Source organism: Pristiophorus japonicus, chromosome 5, assembly GCF_044704955.1.
Source record: "Pristiophorus japonicus isolate sPriJap1 chromosome 5, sPriJap1.hap1, whole genome shotgun sequence".
NCBI classification, from domain to species: domain Eukaryota; kingdom Metazoa; phylum Chordata; class Chondrichthyes; family Pristiophoridae; genus Pristiophorus; species Pristiophorus japonicus.
The window spans coordinates 236,029,232-236,052,445 of record NC_091981.1 but is presented as its reverse complement, the minus strand read 5'-3'; the positions used below and the strand labels follow the sequence as shown (position 1 = coordinate 236,052,445).

The window sequence follows — 23,214 nt, the reverse complement described above, 5'->3', positions numbered from 1 at the left end:
TGTTTGGTGCTTGGTGGTGCTTTAAATGTAGTTACTTACACCGATTCCTTAACTGTAAGTAAGGTCTTTCTGTGCGGACAAAAGTGGACATATACGCTGCCCTAAGTTAGTTTAGTACAACTTTTTTCTGGCCAAATTGGCATAAATGGTGTAAATGGCTGGGAACGCCCACTTTTGGAAAAAAAAACTGACCTAACAAAAAACCTAAAACTAACTCACTTACACTGACGCAAATTAAATGGCCATATTTGCAACTAAAAAGATACACCAGAAAAATCAAGTTACAACAAAAAAAACGGTGCAACTCATGGGGCAATTTGGGCCCATTATCTCTCCTACTGATGTCAGGCTAACTGGCCTATAGTTCCTTGTTTTCTCTCTCCCTCCTTTCTTGACGTTTGCTACCTTCCAATCAGCGGGGACCATTCAAAAATCTAGGGAATTCTGGAAGAACAAAACTAATACATCCACTATCTCTATAGCCAATTCTTTTAAAACCCTTGGATGAAGGTCATCAGATCCAGGGGATTTGTCGGCTTTTAGTCCCATTAATTTCTCTACTAATACTAATTTCTTTAAGTTCCTCATTCTCACGAGACCCTTGGTTCCCCACTATTTCCGAAATGTTTTATGCGTCTTCTACCGTGAAGACAGATACAAAGTATTCATTTAATGTGTCTGCCATTTCCTTATTCCCTATTATAATGTCTCTAACTGTAAATGACCTACATTTTATTTTACTAATCTTTGCATACCTATAGAAGCTTTTACAATTTGTTATGTTGCTTACTAATTTACTCTCATATTCTATTTTCTCCCACTTTATCAATATCTTGGTCATCCTTTGCTGAATTCTAACATCCTCCCAATCCTCAGGATTACTACTCTTTTTGGCAACATTATGAACCTCTTCCTTTAATCTATTACTACTTTTAACTTCTCTTGTCAGCCACAGTTGGACCACTTTTCCTGTGGTGTTTTTATTTTTTTAAACCTCCCAAACTGATATCTCATAAAAATAAATAAAATACCAAACTAAATCAAAAAGATACGATTGGAGAAATACAGAACCAAAATTGTGTGTGTACTTACCAGCCATGCAAGCTATCCAGCAAACCAGTAGACACCATAACAGACTATTTAACGATCTTATTTTAGAAACATAGACAGAGAAACATAGAAAATAGGTGCAGGAGTAGGCCATTCAGCCCTTCGAGCTTGCACCGCCATTCAATAAGATAATGGCTGATCATTCACCTCAGTACCCCTTTCCTGCTGAGGTGAATGATCATCTCATTGAATGGCGGTGCAGGCTCGAAGGGCCGAATTGCCTACTCCTGCACCTATTTTCTATGTTTCTATGTCTATGTTTCTAAAATAAGATCGTTAAATAGTCTGTTGTGGTGTTTACTGGTTTGCTGGATAGCTTGCATGGCTGGTAAGCGCACACAATTTTTGTTCTGTATTTCTCCAATCGTACCTTTTTGATTTAGTTTGGTTTTTTATTTATTTTATATTTTGAGACAAGCCTGCCAAAAATATACAGGCAAACAAGCCCACGCCTACAAGGACACAATTAAGTGGTTTCCGTTAAAGAGGTGACAACATTAACATTTTTGGGATTGGGTTGGCCCACTCAACCTGAACTGGTTAAAACTAAAATAATTAATAAAAGACAGCATGATCTGTGGCAATTAGAACAAATATTTTGGAGGTTTGCTCAATTTATCTGTTGAAAGAAACTTTAAAGAACATTTCTTCAACAGATTAAATGGATTGGGTAAATGTCCACAATAGAGCAATCTGTACTGCTTTTAGAGGAAATGGGGTTGATGGCTCGATTCATGCTTTCTTGTGCTTCATATTTTTTGTTATCCCCTTTACTGGTATGAAGTCACAAGCAAAGTCATAGGTTTAGACTTCACATCAGTATTGATGCAGTAGAAATATGTAGATGGCTCACGACAGGGACCCTTTGATCTGCTCGACATTTTTCTCAGTAACAAGAGATGACATTGTGGTGACTTGATGAAGGGAATTTTAACCCTAAAAATGGCTGGGTTGAGGTCAGGTGTAAGGTTAAAGAGTTTTTAAAAACTGAATACCGACCCCAACACACCATTTCCAGTTTTAACAAGGTGGGGGGGGGACGACTGCGGGCAGCCAACCCTGTCCTAGGTGGAGGGAGGCCCGCCCCCACCGAGGCTTCCAATCCCCGCTTCAGCCCCAATAGCCTTCCCGGCCTCTCCCTCCAGCTCCGATGCTCCTCCGGCTCCCAACCATTGTACCCCCCCATTACTCCTCCAGCCCCCGACTACACCACACCCCCCGTTGCTCCCGCAATCCGAATCCCTCCCCGCCTCCTCCCTGCGCCCTAGTGCAGTAGGCCAACCTGCCCGCATCCAGCCAGCCTCTCCATCTGGCTAGCTGTGAGCGGGAAACAAGAGCTTTCAAATGCTAATCAGGTCCTGCCATTAAATTTAGCAGCGTCTGCAGGAAACCCATTCTCCCTAGTTTCCCGAGCACTTTCTCGACTCCCCCACTCCCAACCAATATTCCCCGTAATTTATTTTTTCAGTGCATGGCCCCTATAAGGGGCTGCACAGACCATTCAAATTACCACGTGTACGCGGTTTTTGAAATTAGAACTCCATGTAGCCGGCTGCACAGGGCCTGCAGTTCACTGCACGGCCGCATACCCAAACAGGAACGATGCTCCCGACCTGCCTCCAGATTAAAATTCTGACTGATGTGTGGTCAAATTGGGCTGCAGTAGTTACTCCAGGTACAAATATAAATGAATTCTAAAATAGTCTTTCACTTCTTTTCTTTCTATTCTATAGACTGTACAATTTATAAACATACAATGAAGCTTTAAGATTTGCTCACATTCTATTCAGAAAAGGGGAAGTTAAGCTGATGCGCCATCTCAGCTACATAAGGTATTGGTGAGGCCACACCTGGAATACTGCGTGCAGTTTTGGTTTCCATATTTACGAAAGGAGATACTTGCTTTGGAGGCAGTTCAGAGAAGGTTCACTAGGTTGATTCCGGGGATGAGGGGGTTGACTTGTGAGGAAAGGTTGAGTAGGTTGGGCCTCTACTCATTGGAATTCAGAAGAAGAGAGGTGACCTTATCGCAAGGTACAAGGTTATGAGGGGGCTGGACAAGGTGGATGCAGAGAGGATGTTTCCATTGATGGGGGAGACTAGAACTAGAGGACATGATCTTAAAATAAGTGGCCGCCCATTTAAAACTGAGATGAGGAGAAATTTCTTCTCTCAGAGGGTTGTAAATCTGTGGAATTCGTTGCCTCAGAGAGCTGTGGAAGCTGGGACATTGAATAAATTTAAGACAGAAATAGACAGTCTTATACAGGATAAGGAGTTATGGGGAACGGGCAGGGAAGTGGAGCTGAGTCCATGATCAGATCAGCCATCATATTGAATGGCAGAGCAGGCTCGAGGGGCCGTATGGCCTACTCCTGTTCCTATTTCTTATGTTCTTATGTTCTCATTTCAAGTGAATATGGCATTGCCAATGTGGTGTCTCACTGCACTACTATTTTCCACAATGGCAAGTGACTCAAAATTATCATATGTTCCATCTGAGTGGGGGCAAGAGAACAGAAAATACTTTGGAAAAGAATTTTGAGCCAACAGTAGTTGTTTATATAGGACATATGGAATCAATAATTAATTTTTTGATGTTGCCACATGATAGAGGGTACGAATTTCCATTTATATTTATTATAGCATGTTGGTCATAATGGTAATGACTACCATATGATATCGCAGTTTATCAAGAAAAAAACTGAGACTACTTTCACAACTGCATCACACTGTTAACAGTTGGATCAAACACTGAGCACATTTATCCAATACACAATTTACAATAATATATTGCACAAATTTTATTACCGGTGTCTCAAGAACCTGCAGAAGGCTTTCATGGGCTTCATGCAGACACAGTGTCATTCTGTTCTCTGCATCACTGGAGATGGTAATAAGGGTTTGCAGTGCCAAGTGCTGGATGATAGGATATTCAGAGATCAATAATCTCAGCAGAGGAAAAATTCCACTCATTTCAGTAAATGAAGTTCGACTCACAGCGTCCTAGGAAAAAGCAGTCATGAGTAAAATAATCTCCATGATTTTAATTCCTTGTTGAACAAAAGTTTAAAAATTACAAATAAAATTTTATCTTGAAACCAAATTACACCTATATTTTGTAACTGTACTTACTGTATGTTTGAATTTAAAGTTGCTCACTTGTAACTCTCAATTATTAAAAGTCATACATTATTGTTATTTTTAGTTCAATTTCATGGCCATCAATAACAGTAAGGTATATGGGGGTCAAATTGGCTCACCCTCAAAAATTGGTGTGGGGATCGCGGTACCCGACTAACCCGTCCGTGCCTGTTCATTGCGTTGCAGGCAGAATGTTAAAATTAGTGCTGACTACTGTTTTAAAGGATAGCTGCGTGCAGCCAGTGCTACTTGCTTTGTTCATTGGCTACACGCATCAGCAGGGAGCCCGATAACACGAGTGGCTGGTGCTACTTAAAGGCAGCCTGCACCTTTTAAAGGTGAGGTGCATTGTGGCTCAAGGAGTGGTGGGTTTTCAGACAATGCATTGGAGGTCTTAGTGTAAAGTGTGACGAGAACGAACAACATCCTATATTCGATGGGGGGGGTGGGGGAGGGAACAGGTGGCTTTCCAGACATATGCTCAGGAGACAGTGGGAAGAAATATTGGCGGAGGTCAATGCCAGTAGTGTTGCTCCAAGAAGGTGAATGTCGTCAAGGTGAGTGAGTTCATCTTCAAATGGCATATCCTACCAACTGCACAACTAGCCTTATCCGCTGCTCAGTTCACTACACCCCCATCACCCATCTAGCAACAATCTCTATCAATCAGTACTCAACCCTTCAATTCATATTCTTTACCTCACCCTCATACACTTAGCACTGTTGCAAGCCTTGCACCCACAAAACACATCCCACAAACACAGGAAGCTATTCAACCATGACAGTCACATCACCCAAACATATTGCAGGACACTCCCTGACAAACTCTCCTTTTTTTTGCAGGAGAAAGTGGCGTATAACAGGAGGCAGCACGAAAGAATTGGAGGAGAACAAGCATGCCTGAATGTTTTAATCAGCATGGAGCAGAAACTGCTGGCCATCATGCGAAGGGCATCGTATCTGCATACCTAATCCAACTTCTCTCATCCCACTCCTCCCTCATCCCACAATCTCTTCTGACTCACAAGATTCAGATGGTGTAACTACACACTTCTTTTTTTTCTCCACTCCCCTCACCACAAACCAACCATTGTCCCTTTTCCATTTCAAATACCCAAGAAGTGGAACCTTCTCAGCCAGAGGAGGAAGATGAAGAGACACCGTTACTCGATCGTACACTCACAGTCACCAGCTCAGAGATTGACACTGCAAAAATTTTAATGGCTACAATAGAGAATAGAGGGGAGATCTGCATGTGGTGAGATACCGGGCACAAATGCGCAGGAGCCAGGGTAGGGGGGAAAAGGACAGCGCTAGTGCCAGCTCACTGGAGGGCGAGATCACACACTAGGCAGGGGGCAGACATGACTGCAGAGCCTGACCCAGCTGGAGGAGACAGTGCTAGAAATCATTGGAGGGGCCTTCACTGAGGCTGTGGCAAATGCCGAGGCTTAAAGCACTGATTATGACGGTATGCGCATACCTAATCCTCCTCATATCCCACCAGCTCTTCATCCCACAATCGCTTCTCACTTACAAACTACTGATGGTGCAAGCATGCACATCATGCTTCCCACCCCCATTTCCCCCTCACCACAAACCTACCCTTGCGCCTTTCTCCTTTCAGGTACCCAAGAACGCCAACTCCAAGCCAGTGCAGGAAGAATAAGAGAGTGATGGAGAAGAGACACCATCACTCGATCTGACACCCACAGCCACCATCTCAAAAAATGGCACTGCGTGTACTTTAGAAGGTAGTATAGAGGCGGGATCTGAATGTGTAGAGTCACCAGGCATGAGTGGCCTACAACCAGGGCAGGAGGAAAGGTTAGCGTAGGTGCCAGCTCCCCGGAGGGCGAGGTCACACATGACCTCTGCTGCAGAGGACTCAGATGAGGATTTCGATGTAGCATCCTTCAGAAGGAGGGTGATATGCATGCACATAGAAATGCAGTGCATTGACAGGCCAGCCAGAGAGCCTGTTGTCACTGTCAAGGAGCATGGAGGAGCCCGGCTCCAACCTTGCACAGGGCTTTGCGCAGAGCTTGGAGCCCATGATTTCCAGACGGAAGTGATGGGAAACTTTATTAGAATACATATGGACCCAACCATGATGCAGGATCTGATAGACGATAGCTCAGCTTCCATTGCAGCACAAGTGGAAATGACGCAACATCTGAGTGCTGTAGTAGAAGCTCAGACTACTATCATGCAGGCTCAGCTTGCTGCCACGCAAGCTCAGACTGCTGCCATTGTGGCTGCATTTACCAGTGTGGAAAGGGGCTTGCAGGGTTTCACAGCAGTTCAGCAATGTGTCCTCTGACAGGTTACGAGGATTGCTGAGGCACCATCTTGAGGGTTGTGCCAGTGGCTTCGTGAATCAGGAACCTGCTCCCTCTCTCATAATGACAGCAGTTGTACTTCCACCGCTGCCACTCCGCCAGTGCCCTTGCTGTTGCCCGTCAGTCAGCCAGACCAGACTGCTGCCGCCCATGAAGAGATGGTGCAGTCTACAGCCGGGTCTTCCTGGCCCAGAGCTGCTCAAGGTCATCTTGCAAGGCCAACTGCAGTCTCGCCTATTGAATGTTAGTAGTCTTCCACCAGTCATGTTGCAGACACGGGGGTAGCATTTTGTAGGAGCACTAGGATAGGCAAAGGCACATGAAAGTCAGGCACTAAGGGAATGCACAAGGGTGACTTTGTTATGTAGATTTGGAATTAATCATTTATAAATTATGTTTGTTTTGTGGTGGCTTTCATTTCAGCATTGTGGCCAAGGACGCTGTGATGTTCCGTGACACAGGAATGGTAAGGTGGGGAAGTGTTGAGCAACGGGGATCTGGAGTTTCGTTCAGGGGAACCGGAGTCTGATGATGCGCTCACGAACAACCCGTCTGGAACAGGGATTTGCAGGCTGCTTCCTCCATTATTCCTCCTCCTTCTTTCCTTCCTCCTCCCGAGATAGTTGCAGAACCTGTGGTGACAAGGGCTGCGCCCTCATGAAGAACAAGTTGTGGAGGATATAGCAGACCACCAGTGCTGGAGTCCTCCTCCTGGGCGATCAAGGCAGTGGAACCATTGCTTGAGCACCCCGTTGGTCTGCACGATTATGTTCCATTATATGATTGCTGGCCATGAGTGGTGGGGTTGCAGAGAGGAATTATCAGCCAAGTGTAGAGAAGATAGCCTTTGTTGCCTAGCCTGTATCCTCAGGTTTGATGTGGTGTCTGAAAGGGCACAGGGTGAAAGGATCATGACTGCTGCCAAGATACTTGAAATTCACTATCATGGTGTGCTGGGCGGAGTCACACTTCAACTGCCCGTTAAGTGAATGGTACTTTTTGCGGTTACAGAACACCTCACCATTGAAATACGACACGTGCAATGCCACTTGTGTGCAGTTGATAGCGTCCTGCACCATGGCGAAGCTTGATATCCTGGCAAAACCATGTTCACGCTCCTCCTGCTTCTCTCTGTTTAGAGAGAAGACAATGAAGTCCCTTCTGCTGGAGTACAGAGCCTCTGTGACCTCCTGGATGCAGTGATGGACGGCGAGATGTTTGCTATGTCACCTGTTCCAGCATAGAAGAATCCACTGGTGAAAAAATTCAGGGCAACAGTCACCTTGAGGGCCACTGACAGAGACGTCATTGCCCTCGAGGTTGCAGGTCTGATTCCAAAAGGTGACAGTGTTCTGTGACCACCACCTTGGTGAAGCAGTGCCACCGAACACCTTGCTGTGGCTTGGGGGCAGGTAGAAGTGCTCCCTTAAGACACTAGGCAGGGAAAGCCTCCTGCTGGGAGTCCTTCTCCCCTTCCTCTGCCCGCAACTTGTCTTATTTGCTGGCTCTGCTCCATTGTTATAAATTAGGGGTACCTGAAATGTATATGGTTATGTGAATGAAACTGTGAAGCGAATAATACCGTGTTTAAATAAATGTATTAGAGCTCGAGACAAGTAAGGGGTTAATATATGTTATGTTTTACTGGAACTGCTTAAGTTTTGTTTACCTGGAAAATGAGTATGAGATAAGAGACTCTTTTAAGGGAAGACAATCCTCAATATGCTGTAAGAGCATGATTGGTCAATTACAGAAAGCATGGTTAATGGTTGTGCAGACCTCTCATAGGTGGGAGATAACATGAGGGTTGGCCTTTTTACATGGCTTAATCAAAGAACTCGACATACCGTTGGGCACCTTGTTTTAAGGGGCACCCTTAGAAGTTAAATGGTCTTGTCCATATTCTATCCCATGGTCCACCCTTAAGAAGAGTATAAAAGAAACAGCTGAAAAGTTCCTAGAGCAGATGGTGGGTGGATCCATTCAGACTCTGGTCTAGCACTCTTGGGTTGCTCAAGAAGAGAGAGAGAGAGAGAGAGAGAGAGAGAGAGTGAGAGAGGTGAGATAAGAAGGAGAGCTGTTTGCGCGCACCAGCTGACTGTCCGATCCGGGTCGGTGCTCGCTACTTATCACAGTCGTATGTTTTTGCTGTATACCTAGTGTGTATGGAGAAAGAATCAGACTGAACACTGTGAACTCAAAGTAAAGTGTGACCATAGTCTTTTATTGCAGGTACTAGAGTGCCTCTCCAACCTGTGAAGCCTTCTTAAATACCTGTGCTCCCAAGGGATTATGGGATCCCTTGGGACTCCAGGGGAATGAGCCCTCTGGTGGCTGTACAGAGTAAATACAAGTTTACATATATAACAACACACCCCTACAAAGTCAATAGTGTAACTATTTACAATGTGAGTCGATCTGGGGCCCTTCTTGCCCTGGTTGATCGTCTCGGTGTGAAAGCTGGTGTTGTTGAATCATTTGTTGGTCCTTTGCTGGGCTGCAGTCAGCTGGCCTTGCTGGGCTGCCTGGTGTGTTGGGCCCTGCAGGGCTACTGTGGATGATGGGTTCTGCTTCATGGTCAACCGTGGTGTCGGTTGCCACTGGTGTGTGTGTAGCGGGATCAAAAAAGGTAGGGTACAAGGTGGGTTGCTCAGGGTAGTCCGTGAATCTGAGTTTGATTTGGTCCAAATGTTTCCAGTGAATAAGTCCATTTGAAAGTTTGACCCGAAACACCCTGCTCCCCTTTTTGGCCACGAATGTGCCGTGAAGCTACTTGGGACCTTTTCCATAATTTAATACAAATACAGGATCATTGACTTCAATCTCATAAGAACATAAGAATTAGGAACAGGAGTGGGCCATCTAGCCCCTCGAGCCTGCTCCGCCATTCAACAAGATCATGGCTGATCTGGCCGTGGACTCAGCTCCACTTACCCACCCGCTCCCCATAACCCTTAATTCCCTTATTGGTTAAAAATCTATCTGTGATTTGAATATATTCAATGAGCTAGCCTCAACTGCTTCCTTGGGCAGAGAATTCCACAGATTCACAACCCTCTGGGAGAAGAAATTCCTTCTCAACTCTGTTTTAAATTGGCTCCCCCGTATTTTGAGGCTGTGCCCCCGAGTTCTAGTCTCCCCGACCAGTGGAAACAACCTCTCTGCCTCTATCTTGTCTATCCCTTTCATTATTTTAAATGTATCGATAAGATCACCCCTCATCCTTCTGAACTCCAACGAGTAAAGACCCAGTCTACTCAATCTATCATCATAAGGTAACCCCCTCATCTCCGGAATCAGCCTAGTGAATCGTCTCTGTACCCCCTCCAAAGCTAGTATATCCTTCCTTAAGTAAGGTGACCAAAACTGCACGCAGTACTCCAGGTGCGGCATCACCAATACCCTGTACAGTTGCAGCAGGACCTCCCTGCTTTTGTACTCCATCCCTCTCGCAATGAAGGCCAACATTCCATTCGCCTTCCTGATTACTTGCTGCACCTGGAAACTAACTTTTTGGGATTCATGCACAAGGGCTCCCCTTTTATAGGGGGCACTTGGAGAAAAAATATGTTTTTTGTGCCCAAAAAAACCCCCCCAAAAATACCACAAAAAAATAAAAGGGCCTGTAAATGTTTGGTGTTTCCCCAGATCGGGGGGGGCACGGTTTAATGTTTTTTGTTTACTCCCAAAAAGAGTTTCATGCACAAGGGCCAATGGTAGCGCTTTGGAGGCGTGGCCTAAACAGTTGGAGCCTGGGGCAGTGAGGGAAGGAGCTACCTGCTTTTGCTCCTGTTTGGAAGGCCTTGAGAGCCCTGAGACCAGCCCAGGAAGAGGAGGAAAGGGCTGGCTTACTACAACTCAACATCCGGAGGGAGAGGAGGAGAGCTGAAAAATTTAACATTTATTACTACTACAGAGAGTTGGAGGGGGAAAACAGCAACAACCTGTGTGGAAGGAGGGAGATTCGGCAACATTCTACAGGTGGGTGTTGGTGCATTCCCCGAAAGACATTGTTGTATCGGTGGGGGGAGGAAAGAAGACCTTTCGAGGGCCGGAACATCGCGGGGGGTGTGTGTGTGTGGAAGTGTGTGTGGGGGTCTTGCTTACAACTAGGCCCCACACACCACTGAAGCACCCCTCCCCCATTGCCTAGCCTGGGATAGCTGGAGCTACCTGGCTGAAAACTATTAATCACCCTATTAAAGATCGTTGGGAGTGTGTGCCTGGGTGGCTCCAGCTACCCCAGGTGAAGACATCTTCTCCCCCCACCCGAAGACCATTCTTAAAAGACTGTTTTTTTTGCCATCTGGGGAATGCACCCCAAGAAGCACCCACCCATTGCTGTGAGGGGAGACCTGCCCTCGCAGCCTCCCTCTTTCCCACACCCCCTCACTCTATCTCTCTCTCTATCTCTCCCCTCTCTCTCTTAGAGCCCTTTCCTCCTAATTTTTTAAAAAACAATTAAGACAACTGAGCAGAGGGAGCAAGGCCCCTCCCCAATTTCCAACTAGGGGAGAGGTGAGCCTCTTTCAGAGCTCCCTCTGTTCAAATATTAAACGATGCCACTTAAGACCATTAAGGCCTGTGACTTTGAGGTGGGTGTAGCCCTTAAAGGGACCCCGTGATGGCGACCCCATCCACGCCGGTGGCAGGGCCAGCAAGGACATATGCGCAGGCGGCGTCCACATCCACGGCACCTCCTGCGCCACCTGCTGCCCTGCCACCTTTCAGACTGATCACGAAAAAACACGGGGCCAAGAGCTACACTCACCCCACAATGAGCATTGAGGAGTGCGTGCGGGCGATGGCTGGGGTAGTCGGCCCCTCGGCCATTGTTGCAGCCTCCAAGATGTCTGGGAAGGCCGTGTTCTTCCTGGGGTCGGAGCGGGCGGTGTCCCTGGCCATTGAAAAGGGGCTCATGGTGGGAGGGGCGTTCCTGCCGGTGGACCCTCTCGAGGCCACCGCGCAGAGGGTCATCATTTCAAACGTCCCGCCCTTTGTTCCCGCTGAGCTCCTCCTCCCTCACCTACACCAACTGGGGGAGGTAAGGTCGGGGATCAACCCCATACCACTTGGCCTCAGGGAGAACAGCCTGCGCCATGTGTTCTCCTTCCGCCGCCAGCTCTTTGTCCGGCTGGCGCGGGAGGAGACGACGGAGGGAAATTTTAGTGTGGTGCACGAGGGGACTGCCTACCGCGTCTTTTGGACGTCGGACGGCGTGCGGTGCCATGCCTGCAGGGAGGTGGGGCACGTTCGCAAGAAGTGCCCCGCCTCCAAAGCTGCCAAACCACCGAGGGCGGCCAAGGCTGGCGCCGCCGCCACCCCTCCCCCTAGTAGCGTCCGCGTGCCGGGAGCTGTGGGTGCGCGGGCATCGTCGGGGGCCTTTATTTTCACGGCCTCCGGCGGGGGGGAGGGGGGGCGTCCAGCCGGAAAGAAGGCGCGGAAGAAGACGAAACATCTAGAGGCGGGTCCCCTCGGTGCGCCAGACAAGCTGTTTACCGCGCTCGGCCCAACCCCGTCACCGGCGAGCGCGGGGTGCCCTGAGCCCGTGCCCTTGACCAATACCGCAGAGGGGCTCGGGCGCGGGCAAGATAAGAAAAAGGGGGGGGTGGAGCAGGAGGCCTCGGCAGACATGGAGGTCTCCCTGCCCCCGCGCACCCCCAGGAATAAAAGGAGGCGCCACTCCAATGAGGCGGAGGGGGAACACACGGAGGAGTCGGTGCCCGCCGCGTGTCCCGCGTCCCCCACCGGCGCCCCCAAACCGCGCCATAGGCGCGAGGAATCTGTCCCCGGGGAGGGTGAGGCAGTCGAGGCTGTCCAGCCGCTGCCTCCCGGGGATGGCGTGAAAGATCTGCCTGTCGTGGGGGGCGTGGGGCCAGCGGAGGAATGCGTTGCCGCCGGGTCGAGCATCCCGGGGACTGAGGCGGGCGGGGCCGAAAAGGCCGTACCTGAGACCGCCCAGCTATTATCCAACTTCCCCCGGGTGTCGCTCGGCCCGGAAGAAACGGCAATGAATGATTTTAACGAGTCTGTACACGCTGGGCCGGGGGGTGGCGGCGGGGAGGGGGAAGAATAACAACCCTCGCACCCTACTTTGGAGCTGGTGTACTTGGTGGACCTGGAACATTACTTTGACCAGGTCTCTCCGTGTTCCCCGGTTCCTGGGGCGGAGGAGGAACCCCTTCCGCTGTCGCTTCCCGACCCAGCATCAATTTTAAAAGAGCCCAGTGGGGACTCCTCTGCCGACGATCCTGGGGGTGGGATTGGGGCGGAGCCAGGGCCAGATGGAGCGGCCGGGCCGTTTGCCGTACCTCGTGCGGTCGACGGGCCGCCTGCTAGCGGCGGCCTCCCGGAGGAGGACGGGGACTCGGTGGAGGATCCGGGTGAAGATCTCGAGTCTATCGCCAGTGAGGCGGTGGATCTCCTCGTGCCCGCCGCTGAGTCCCCCCTCATTCCCGTAGAGGATCTCCGGGATTTTTTGGTCCAGAGCCAGGGTCGCCGCAACCGAACCCATCTGGCCCGGGAAAGATGGTCCGAGCCGGGGATGCTCGTCGCTTCCGTCCGCGTCGCCGCTAAAACCATGGCCGCGGGCGGGCCCTTATCAAAGGCGCAAGGCCTTGAGCTGAGCTGGCTCAAAAAGTTCCTCGCTGGGCTGCTGAAGGAGTGGAGGTCAACAAATGACTCCACTCCTCCCCCCACAATAGGTTAGGTAGAGGTTGCACTATGCTCTTGTCATGAAGATAACCATAGCCACCCTCAACATTAACGGCGGCAGAGGGGCACGCCGTAGATTTAACAATTTTTCGCTCCTGTGGGAGGGGAAATATGCGGCGTGCTTCCTGCAAGAAACCCACACCGTTCCGTGAGACGAAGCCACGTGGCTCCTGGAATGGCAAGGAGAGGTCCGCATGAGCCATCTCACCGCCACTTCTAGTGGGGTGACCATCTTGCTGGCCCCGCATTTTCAGCCGGAGATCTTGGGGGTCGAGGAGCCCGTGCCAGGCCACTTGCTGCACGTAACGGTTCGCCTGGGGGACGTGCCGCTCCATCTCGTGAACGTGTACGCCCCTCAGCCCGGCCCGCAGCAAACGCGCTTCTTCGAAGAGGTGTTCGCTCTTCTTGGCTCCGTCGACGTCGGCGACTGCATTGTCCTCGGGGGGGATTTTAACTGCACCCTCGAGGCGAGGGACCACTCCGGTGCCCCGCAGAGCATGACGGCGATGGAGAAGTTGAGGGACCTGGTCCACCGGGTCCTTCGACTTGGTGGACGTCTGGCGAAATCTCCATCCCGACTCCAGTGCCTTTACTTGGGTGAGGCCTGGAGTAGGATGGTCCAGAGTTGACCGTTTTTACGTGTCTCAGGCGTACGTTTCCTGCGTCCCGGCGGCCTCCATGCGGCCGGTGCCGTGTTCTGACCACCACCTGGTGTGGGCAGAGCTCGCTTCGCTCCGCGCGAGGACGGGGTCCGCGTACTGGCATTTTAACAACCGGCTGCTGGAGGACGTGCGTTTCCAGGACTCGTTCCGTCGATTCTGGTCCGACTGGAGAAGGAAGCAGGAGGGCTTCCCCTCCTTGAGGCTATGGTGGGACGTGGGCAAGGCTCACGTCCAGGTCTTCTGTCAAGAGTACGCGAGGGAGTCGACCAAGAGGCGGGCGGCCAGGGTCGGGCGCCTAGAAAAAGAGGTGCTCGACCTGGAGTCCCGTCTCGGTCAAGTCGTCGGGGACACGGCCCTTCGGACGGTGTACGAGGCGAAGAAGGCCGCGCTGAAGGACCTGCAGCTCGTCAGGTCCCGAGGCGCGTTCGTGAGGTCGCGGATCCGGTTCCTGCGGGATCTGGACCGCGGCTCCCCCTTCTTCTACTCGCTGGCCGACGACGGCTCTCTCGTCTTGGATCCGGAGGGCATCAACAACAAGGCCCGTGAATATTACGGGGCCCTGTTCTCTCCGGAGCCGTCCAGCGAGGAAGCGCGTAGAGTTTTGTGGGAGGACCTGCCGAAGGTCAGCCCGGAGGGCACCGAAAATCTGGAAGCTCCGCTAAGCCTGGCGGAGCTGACCGGCGCCCTCGACCGGCTCTCGAGGGGAAAAGCCCCGGGGCTGGACGGGCTGACCATGGAGTTCCACAGGGCGTTCTGGGACGTCCTGGGGGGCGACTACGCGCGGGTCCTGGGGGAAAGTCTGGTGACCGGGGAGATGCCCCTCTCTTGGCGCAGGGCAGTCATCGTCCTGCTGCCTAAGAAGGGCGATCTCCGCCTCCTTAAGAACTGGCGCCCGGTCTCCCTCCTCAGCACGGACTACAAAATCTTCACCAGGGCGATGTCTGCTCGCCTTGGTGCCGTGCTGGACCACATGATCCACCCCGACCAGTCCTACACGGTCCCGGGCCGGACAATCCACGATAACATCTATCTGGTCCAGGACCTCATCCATTATTCCCAGGAGGCTGGTCTGTCGGTCGCCTTCCTATCCCTCGACCAAGAGAAGGCGTTCGACAGGGTGGATCACGACTATCTGCTCGGAACTCTGCGCGCTTTCGGGTTCGGGACGCATTTCGTCGCCCGGATCCGACTTTTGTACACCGCCACGGAGTGTCTGATTAAGGTTAACGGGTCCTTGACGGTGCCCCTTCGCTTTAGGAGAGGGGTGCGCCAGGGATGCCCCATGTCCGGCCAGTTATATGCCGTCTGCATGGAGCCTTTCCTGCGCCTCCTGCGGACGAGGTTGATGGGACTGGCTCTGCAAGGGCCGGGCGTGGAGGTCGTCCTCTCGGCTTACGCCGATGACGTGCTCCTCGCGGTAGAGGATCCCGCTGACCTGTGGAGGATGCATGAGTGCCAGGAGATTTACTCGGCCGCATCCTCCGCCAGAATCAACTGGGAAAAATGTTCCGGACTCCTGGTGGGTCAGTGGCGGGTGGACTCCCTGCCGGAGGAGCTCAGGCCTTTTGCCTGGAGCACGACCCATCTCCTCTATCTGGGAGTCTACCTTAGCCCCGACGAGGAAGCCTGGCCGGCGAACTGGCAGGAGCTGGAGGCCAAGGTCACCGCTCGCCTAGGGCGCTGGACAGGACTGCTCCGAGTGCTGTCCTACAGGGGTCAAGCACTAGTCATAAACCAGCCATGTTGTGGTACCGGCTGGTCACTTTGACCCCTCCCCCTGCGTTTGTCGCCAAGATACAGAAGAAGCTGGTGGACTTCTTCTGGAACAACAGGAAGCACTGGGTCTCTGCGGCGGTCTTGAGGCTCCCGCTTGGGGAGGGCGGTCAGTCGTTGGTGTGCGTTAGCACCCAGCTCGCGACTTTCCGTCTTCAGACCCTGCAGAGATACCTTTACGTTGAGCCCCCTCCGAGGTGGCGTGCTCTGGCGATGTATTTCTTCCGCCAACAGCACGGCCTCAACTACGACACGCAGCTCCTGTTTGTGAGTGTGGGGGGCGTCAGGACCGCCCTCCGGGAGCTGCCTGTCTTTTACAAGGAACTCATCAGGGTCTGGAACAAAGTCTCCACCAAGCGCAGCTCTCCACCGGCTGGAGTGGCGGCTGTCCTGCAGGAGCCGCTGCTCGGGAATCCGTACCTCCACGACCGAGGTTTCAGGTGGCAGTCGGACGAGAGGGCTGTGGCTGGTGAGGTGACCAGGGTCAGGGGCCTGCTCGGTGGCGGAGGAGCGGGCTGGATGGCGCCAGACACGCTGGCGCGGCGCCTAAATTCTGCCAACGTCCGCCGCGCAGCCAATGCCATCGAGTTGCTAAAAACAGCTCTGGGCCCCGACTCTGTTAGGTGCATCGAGGATGCTCAAGCACGTGAGGAGATCCCGTCCAAACTGACCCCCGTCCGGACGGAATTCCTCATTGGCGCCAAACCCCGGAACCTCCCTCGGGAGCCGGCGCCTCACAACTTGAGCCGCCTCGAGGAAATCCCCTCCGTGCCTTTCTGTTCCGCGCGGAGGGGTTTCCTGTACGGGCTGCTCCTGCACACCCTCAACTTTGCCATCCTCGCCTACCGTCCGGACACGCCATGGCGTGCCATCTTGCCGTCCGGAGGAGGCGAGGGTCCCCGATGGAGGGCACTCTACGCGGGAGTCCTCCCAGTATTTATCGGGGACTTGGCCTGGAGGGTGGTGCACGGAGCAGTCCCGTGCAATAAATTTTTAAGCCGGTTCACGGGCTCCCAGGCCGCCTGCAATTTCTGCGGTCTGGAAGTGTCCGTGTTCCATGTTTTTATGGAATGCACGAGGTTGCAGCCCCTGTTTTATTATTTAAAGGGGCTGCTCCTGAAATTCTGGCTGCACTTCAGTCCCACACTCCTGATCTTTGGACACCCTGTGCGGAAGGGAGCGGGTAGGTCCGAGGGCCTCCTCGTCGGACTGCTCCTGGGCACGGCCAAGGATGCCATCAGCCGGTCTAGGCAGCGGGCGGTCGAGGGGGTCGTTCAACCTGACTGTCTGCCTCTCTTCCGCGCGTACATCCGCGCCAGGGTGTCTTTGGAGATGGAGCACGCGGTGTCCACCGGTACGCTCGCGGCCTTCCGCGAGAAGTGGGCACCGGAGGGACTGGAGTGCATCATCACGCCCGGCAACCAAATTTTAATTTGATTTTATATTTTTTAAGTTAATTTGTTTTAATTGCCGGTGCTTTTAGTGTCCCCCTCCCCTTTTATAGGGGGCACTTGGAAAAAAAAATTCGAGTCTGTGCCCAAAAAAAAAAGGCATTGTAAATGTTGGTGTTTCCCCCAGATCGGGGGCACGGTTTAATGTTTTTCTGTTTACTCCTAAAAGAGTTTCATGCACAAGGACCCTCAGGTCCCTCTGCACCGCAGCATGTTGTAATTTCTCCCCATTCAAATAATATTCCCTTTTACTGTTTTATTTCCCAAGGTGAATGACCTCACATTTTCCAACATTGTATTCCATCTGCCAAACCTTAGCCTATTCGCTTAATCTATCTAAATCTCTTTGCAGCCTCTCTGTGTCCTCCACACAACTCGCTTTCCCACTAATCTTTGTGTCATCTGCAAATTTTGTAACACTACCCTCTGTCCCCTCTTCCAGGTCATCTATGTATATTGTAAACAGTTGTGGTCCCAGCACCGATCCCTGTGGCACAACACAAACCACCGATTTCCAACCCGAAAAGGACCCATTTATCCCGACTCTCTACTTTCTGTTAGCCAGCCAATTCTCGATCCATGCTAATACATTTCCTCTGACTCCGCGTACCTTTATCTTCTGCAGTAACCTTTTGTGTGGCACCTTATCGAATGCCTTTTGGAAATCTAAATACACCACATTCATCGGTACACCTCTATCCACCATGCTCGTTATATCCTCAAAGAATTCCAGTAAATTAGTTAAACATGATTTCCCCTTCATGAATCCATGTTGCGTCTGCTTGATTGCACTATTCCTATCTAGATGTCCCGCTATTTCTTCCTTAATGATAGCTTCAAGCATTTTCCCCACTACAGATGTTAAACTAATCGGCCTATAGTTACCTGCCTTTTGTCTGCCACCTTTTTTAAACAGAGGCGTTACATTAGCTGCTTTCCAATCCGCTGGTACCTCCCCAGAGTCCAGAGAATTTTGGTAGATTATAACGAATGCATCTGCTATAACTTCCGCCATCTCTTTTAATATCCTGGGATACATTTCATCTGGACCAGGGGATTTGTCTACCTTGAGTCCCATTAGCCTGTCCAGAACTACCCCCCTAGTGATAGTGATTATCTCAAGGTCCTCCCTTCCCACATTCCCGTGACTAGCAATTTTTGGCATGGTTTTTGTGTCTTCCACTGTGAAGACCGAAGCAAAATAATTGTTTCAGGTCTCAGCCATTTCCACATTTCCCATTATTAAATCCCCCTTCTCAGCTTCTAAGGGACCAACATTTACATTCGTCACTCTTATCCGTTTTATATATCGGTAAAAGCTTTTACCATCTATTTTTATGTTTTGCGCAAGTTTACTTTCATAATCTATCTTTCCTTTCTTTATTGCTTTCTTAGTCATTCTTTGCTGTCGTTTAAAATTTTCCCAATCTTCTAGTTTCCCACTAACCTTGGCCACCTTATACGCATTGGTTTTTAATTTGATACTCTCCTTTATTTCCTTGGTTATCCACGGCTGGTTATCCCTTCTCTTACGTCACTTCTTTTTCACTGGAATATATTTTTGTTGAGCACTATGAAAGAGCTCTTAAAAGTTCTCCACTGTTCCTCAATTGTGCCACCGTTTAGTCTGTGTTCCCAGTATACTTTAGCCAACTCTGCCCTCATCCCACTGTAGTCCCCTTTGTTCAAGCATAGTACGCTTGTTTAAGACACTACTTCCTCACCCTCAATCTGTATTACAAATTCAACCATACTGTGATCACTCATTCCGAGAGTATCTTTTACTTGGAGATCGTTTATTATTCCTGTCTCATTACACAGGACCAGATCTAAGATAGCTTGCTCCCTTGTAGGTTCTGTAACATACTGTTCTAAGAAACAATCCCGTATGCATTCTATGAATTCCTCCTCAAGGCTACCCCGTGCGATTTGATTTGACCAATCGATATGTAGGTTAAAATCCCCCATGATTACTGCCGCTCCTTTTTCACATGCCTCCATTATTCCCTTGATTATTGTCCGCCCCACCATGAAGTTATTATTTGGGGGCCTATAAACTACGCCCACCAGTGACTTTTTCCCCTTACTATCTCTAATCTCCACCCACAATGATTCAACATTTTGTTCATTCGAGCCAATATCGTCTCTCACAACTGCCCTGATATCATCCTTTATTAAGAGAGCCACCCCACCTCCTTTCCCTTCTTATCTATCTTTCCGAATTGTCAGATACCCCTGTATGTTTAATTCCCAGTCTTGGCCACCATGCAACCACGTTTCTGTAATGGCCACCAAATCATACCCATTTGTAATGATTTGTGCCGTCAACTCATTTACTTTATTTCGAATGCTGAGTGCATTTAGGTTGAGTGTTTTAATACTAGTTTTTAAACTATGATTTTTAGTTTTGACCCATCCTGCAGCCCCTTTATATTCATACATATTGTCCCTTCCTATCACCTTGTGGTTTACACTTACCCCAGTGCTACTCTGCTCTGTTGCCTCCTGCCTTTTGCATTCTTTCTTGGGGTCCTGTTGATCTGAGCTCTCACCCACTCTAACTAGCTCAGGGCCCTCCCCTGGGTTCCGAATACTCTTCGCATTGAGGCACTGAGCTTTAAGGCTTGCCTTTTTATTGTACTTTGACCCTTTAGAATTTTGCTGTACAGTGGCCCTTTTTGTTTTTTGCCTTGGGTTTCTCTGCCCTTCACTTTTACTCATCTCCTTTCTGTCTTTTGCTTCTGCCTCCATTTTGTTTCCCTCTGTCTCCCTGCATTGGTTCCCATCCCCCTGCCATATTAGTTTAACTCCTCCCCAACAGCACTCGCAAACACTCCCCCTAGGACATTGGTTCTGGTCCTGCCTAGGTGCAGACCGTCTGGTTTGTATTGGTCCCACCTCCCCCAGAACCGGTTCCAATGCCCCAGGAATTTTAATCCCTCCCTGCTGCACCACTGCTCAAGCCACGTATTCATCTGAGCTATCCTGTGATTCTTACTCTGACTAGCACGTGGCATTGGTAGCAATCCTGAGATTACTAGTTTTCAGGTCCTACTTTTTACTTTTTAATTTAGCACCTAGCTCCTTAAATTCATCTTGTAGGACCTCATCCCTTTTTTTACCTACATCGTTGGTACCAATGTGCACCACGACAACGTGACACATTTGCGCTTTCATGGTATGCACTTTGTTGAAGCCACCTACTCTCTACCTGTTCATGTAGATCAGGGTGAACTAACGAGAGCCTTGTCTTAAGTGCTCTTTTCATGAGCAGTTCAGCAGGTGGGATCCCAGTGAATAAGTGTGGTCTCATGCGGTAGCTAAGCAGGACTTGGGATAGGCAAGTCTGCAGTGAGCCTTCAGTTACGCTCTTCAAGCCTTGCTTGATGGTTTGCACTGCTCTCTCTCTGCCTGACCATTGAACGCTGGTTTAAACGGGGCAGATGTGACATGTTTGATCCCGTTACGGGTCATGAATTCTTTGAACTCAGCACTGGTAAAACATGGCCCGTTGTCGCTCACCAGGTCATCGGATAAGCCGTGTGTGGCAAACATGGCCCACAGGCTTTCAGTGGTGACAGCGGACGTGCTAGCCGACATTATCTCACATTCAGTCCACTTGGGAGTACGCGTCTACAACCACAAGGAACATTTTACCCAAGGATGGGCCTGCATAGTCGACGTGTATCCTAGACCACGGTTTGGAGGGCCAAGACCATAAACTTAGCAGCGCCTCCTTGGGTACATTGCTTAACTGTGAGCATGTATTACATCTGTGAACGCAGGACTCTGCATCGATACTGGGCCACCACACGTGGGATCTGGCTATCGCTTTCATCATTACGATGCCTGGGTGGGTACTGTGGAGGTCATTGATGAAGGTGTCTCTGCCCTTCTTGGGGACCACTACTCAATTGCCCCACAGAAGGCAGTCTGCCTGCATAGAGATTTCATCTTTGCGCTGCTGGAATGGCTTTATCTCTTCCTGCATTTCCACTGGGACACTGGACCAGCTCCCGTGAAGCACACAGCTTTTGACCAGAGATAATATGGGGTCCTGGCTTGTCCAGGTTTTGATCTGCTGGGCAGTGACAGGTGATTGCTCACTCTCAAATGCTTCCATAACCATGGCTAGATCTGCGGGCTGCGCCATTTCCACTCCCGTGGTGGGCAATGGCAGCCTACTGAGAGCATCGGCGCAGTTTTCTGTGCCTGGCCTGTGGCGGATGGCATAGTTGTTTGCGGACGTGAGCGCCCATCTCTGGATGCGGGCCGATGCGTTGGTATTTATCCCTTTATTCTCGGAAAACAGGGATATAAGTGGTTTATGGTCAGTTTCCAATTCGAATTTTAGCTGAAACAGGTATTGATGCATTTTCTTTACCCCATAGACACACGCTAACGCTTCTTTTTCAATCATGCTGTGGGCTCTATCGACCTTAGACAGACTCCTGGATGCATAAGCAACCAGTTGCAGTTTTCCGAAATCATTAGCTTGTTGCAATACACACCCGAATTCATATGACGATGCATCACATGCTAGTACCAAACGCTTACATGGATCATACAACACAAGCAATTTGTTTGAGCATAACAATTTTCTCGCTTTTACAAAGGCATTTTCTTGGCTTTTGCTCCAAACCCATTCGCCCCCTTTTCGTAGTAAGACATGTAGTGGTTATAGCAGGGTGCTGAGACTCGGTAAGAAGTTACCAAAGTAGTTCAAGAGTCCCAGAAACGACCGCAGCTCCGTCACGTTCGGTGGTCTTGGTGCGTTCTCGATATGGCCTCCGTCTTCGCGTTGGTGGGCCTGATGCCATCCGCCGCAATCCTCCTTCCCAGGAACTCCACTTCAGGCGCCAGGAAAACGCACTTCGAGCATTTTAACCTGAGTCCCACGCAGTTGAGTCGACTAAGAACCTGCTCCAGGTTCTGCAGGTGCTTGACTGTGCTCCGACCTGTGACAAGTTGTCGTCCTGGAAGACCACGGTGTGGGGGACTGACTTCAGTAAGCTTTCCATGTTTTTCTGCAATATCGCTGCTGCTGATCGGATTCCAAACGGGCATCTGTTATAAACAAAAAGACCTTTGTGTGTGTTGATGCAGGTGAGGGCCTTCGATGATTCCTCCAGTTCCTGTGTTATGTAGGCTGAAGTCAGATCCAGCTTCGTGAACGTTTTTCCTCCCGCCAGCGTTGCAAAGAGGCCTTCGGCTTTTGCTAGTGGGTATTGGTCCTGCAGGGAGAAACGATTGATAGTTACATTGTAATCGCCACAGATTCTGACGGTGCCGTCTCCCTTGAGGACTAGGACAATAGGACTGGCCCACTCGCTGAACTCGACCGGTGAAATGATGCCCTCTCGTTGCAGCCGGTCTAGCTCGATCTCTACCCTTTCTCTCAACATGTACGGTACTGCTCTCGCCTTGTGATGGATGGGTCGCACCCCCGGATTTAGGTGGATCTGCACATTTGTTCCTTGGAATTTCCCGATGCCTGGTTCAAACAGCAAAGGAAATTTGTTTAAGACCGGGGCACACGAATTGTCGTCAGCGCACGTACGTCATCCCAGTTCCAGCGCATCTTTCCCAGCCAGCTCCTGCCGAGCAGCGTGGGACTATCGCCCAGTGCCACCCAGAGTGGTAGCTTGTGCACCGCTCCATCGTAGGAGACCTTTACGGTAGCACTGCCGATTATAGGAATCAGTTCTTTAGTGTAAGTTCTTAGTCTCGTGCGAACTGGAGTTAAGACTGGCCTTGAGGCCTTGTTGCACCACAACCTTTGCCCATGATGGCCTGGCTCGCGCCCGTGTCCAGTTCTATTGACACCAGGAGTCCATTTAGTTCAATATTCAGCATTATCGGGGGACAATTTGTGGTGAATGTGTGCACCCAATGTACCTCTGCCTCCTCTATCTGAGGCTCTGGTTCGTAGTGATCCTCCGTGGATCTGTCCTCCTCTGCAACATGGTGGTTTGCAGGTTTAACAGGTTTAGCAGCTCGCCTGCACCCTCGTTGAAG

General features: G+C 50.3%; 1 protein-coding gene across 6 annotated transcripts in view; it reads right to left on the bottom strand.

The window, feature by feature from the left end:
• The window catches only part of armc3 (armadillo repeat containing 3), a 350,931-nt gene that overhangs the window by 217,599 nt on the left and 110,118 nt on the right, over positions 1-23,214 (bottom strand). For all 6 annotated transcript variants that reach the window (XM_070881406.1, XM_070881407.1, XM_070881408.1 and 3 more), the window contains exon 7: positions 3,922-4,116. In XM_070881406.1, the coding sequence (XP_070737507.1) occupies positions 3,922-4,116 (195 nt within the window). The remainder of the gene's footprint in view (positions 1-3,921; positions 4,117-23,214) is intronic.